Source organism: Drosophila elegans, unplaced genomic scaffold (assembly GCF_018152505.1).
Source record: "Drosophila elegans isolate 14027-0461.03 unplaced genomic scaffold, ASM1815250v1 contig_149, whole genome shotgun sequence".
NCBI lineage: Eukaryota > Metazoa > Arthropoda > Insecta > Diptera > Drosophilidae > Drosophila > Drosophila elegans.
The window spans coordinates 18,686,993-18,689,310 of NW_024545513.1; the positions used below are offsets into that span (position 1 = coordinate 18,686,993).

At 40.5% G+C, this 2,318-nt stretch overlaps 1 protein-coding gene across 1 annotated transcript; it reads right to left on the reverse strand.

Moving 5' to 3' along the window:
- Positions 1–439: 439 nt before the first annotated feature.
- Positions 440–1,682, reverse strand: LOC108143967 (metaxin-2). The gene has a single exon (XM_017268571.2). It carries the CDS (start codon positions 1,608–1,610, stop codon positions 762–764), a length of 849 nt encoding a protein of 282 aa, XP_017124060.1. The 5' UTR covers positions 1,611–1,682; the 3' UTR covers positions 440–761.
- Positions 1,683–2,318: the final 636 nt, after the last annotated feature.

The window sequence follows — 2,318 nt, forward strand, 5'->3', positions numbered from 1 at the left end:
AAAAACATTACATGATAAATATGTATTGTTTTAAATTTTGTTTTCAATGCTGGAATTGCTTAGAAAAAAATATAATATATAATTATAAAATTGCCAATTTTTTAATTTGGTATTCAATGCTATGCATGTATGCACGAAATAAAATACGTTTTATTTAAATTAAACAGTTAACTACGTGAAAAAAATTGCTTATCATAAAATTTGGTATTCAATATCATATAATTTGGTTAACTATATTACGTTACGTATGAATTTAACAATTTATTAATAATAATAAAAATAGCCATTTAAAAAGAAACGAGAATTCAAAAAAAAAACATTAAATGAATTTTAAGGGAAACATCATTTTTTACGCTTAACATTCATTTAAATAAAAAAAAATTAAAAATAACTTTAAGCAAAAATTAAATAACAAAAAAAACAATAAAAAATGTATTAATTGAATGTATTTGCCAAACCCAAGCTCAGTTGGACATTTAATAATTTTGTCTTTGATCTAGGAATTTTGACAAAGGGTGTTGTGTAATTTTTCTCGCAGTGTTCGTCCTGTCTGTTGCTGTATTTTATGGCATTGTGCACTGGCTTATCCTTATCTCTGGCCCGACCTGCTCCCCATGCCGTTTTTATTGTAAATGCTTTGCATATTTTTGATTGGCTTCCCGACCGACCCCTGACCAAATAAAAAAACAATAAGAATCCTTTGTGCCGGCGACTGGGTGTGGAGGGTGTCCCATCCCATCCCGTTCTGCTCTTCATTCATTTTATTTGCTCAACTCGAGCTGCTCCACTCCGGCGAGGAGTTTTCCCCCGAAGAAGCGCTCGTCGATGCGCCGACAGTGGGCCATTAGACGGGGATAGGTGGCCAGGATCTCGGCCAGCTCCATGTTGGGCAGCTGGGTGGTCGCTATGGCCACCATGTGGCCAAAGACCAGGGCGTCCAGTTGACAAGGCCGCTGGCCGCAGAGGTAACCCTCGGGCTGGTGCTCCTCCAGCTGGGCAATCAGTGCGTCGACACAGAGGCCCACCTCGTGCAGCACCTGGTCGTTGTCCATGTCCTGCCACTGGTAGACCTTCAGTATCCGCCTCGCCTCCCGTTGCTTGGCCAACCGGCGGATGAGGCCCAGTGGCCAGGGATGAGCTGCCTCAATGCGCGGTGCCGTGTACAGTTGATAGTTACCGGAGTCCACGAAACTCATATGGAGTTCGGCCAGCGTGAAGACATTCTCCACGTAGGTAACCAGACAGCGGACATCCTCGCGCTGATCCTCGGACATCCAGTCGTTCACCGCCCGCATGGCCTCCACCTGGGCCACGATCGGCTCGAACTCGGCGAAAGTCGCAATCGGACCCAAGCAAAGCAGCGGCAGGTGGGTCAATCGACCGCCCGGCGACATGAACTCCGCATTCTCGCTGATCCGCTCCGAAAAGGGCAGACCGCTCATGAGCAGGAAGGTCTTCACCGCCAGACAGCTGGAACGCTCCGCCAACAGCAGTTGACTCATCTCGGGCGGCTGATGCAGGTGGGCGTCCGCCGGCCACGCCTCCTCCTCCTCCGCCTTGCGCCCCGGTGTCTGCATCAAGGCAGCGGTCAAGCTCTGCTCCACATTCATATTCGAAGTGCCGGAAATTTTGACTAAAAGCGAGTGTTTTTGGCTTTTGAGCAAGCCAAATATAATTGACAGTGATGGCAAAGGTGGCCTACTTTATTGTTTAAATATTTTATTTAGATAATAAAATATATTTCACCTACACCCAGCCCTTAAACGTTCAATTGTATTCAACAAAAGATTACAATAAATGAAAAGGCTTGGAAAGGCTTCATATTTACCCACTTTATAATCTATTTAAAATACATACAGCCTTTCAAAGTTTAATTGTACTCTGCAAATCATTACAATAAACGGAAAGGCTACATACATATTACAACTCACATCTACTTTTGGAGACTGTTAAATTGGCGTGTGTTTTATTAAGACAATAATTATAATTAAAATAAAATGATTTATATACAATTTATATAATTATGATAAAACAAATATTAAATTTTCTTGTAAGTGTTTTTTAGCTAAACAAATAAAATATCTAAATTGTTGTCAGAGTAATTTCTGCTAAGTCGACTTTAAATTTAAAATATACAAATTTACTTAAACCATCAAAAAAACAACCCTATAACTTCAATACATTTACATATGTATATAGGCAGGGAACATTTATTTTTCACATCAATCGCAATCCTGTAATTTTAAAAGATAATAAAATATTCCAAGTCGTTTTGCAATTTGAAGCATTAGCACTAAGGTGAACAAAAAGCACTTACT

Bases quoted from the DNA above. Each gene is read 5' to 3' on its own strand.
- LOC108143967 (XM_017268571.2), bottom strand. From the start codon at position 1,610: ATGAATGTGGAGCAGAGCTTGACCGCTGCCTTGATGCAGACACCGGGG.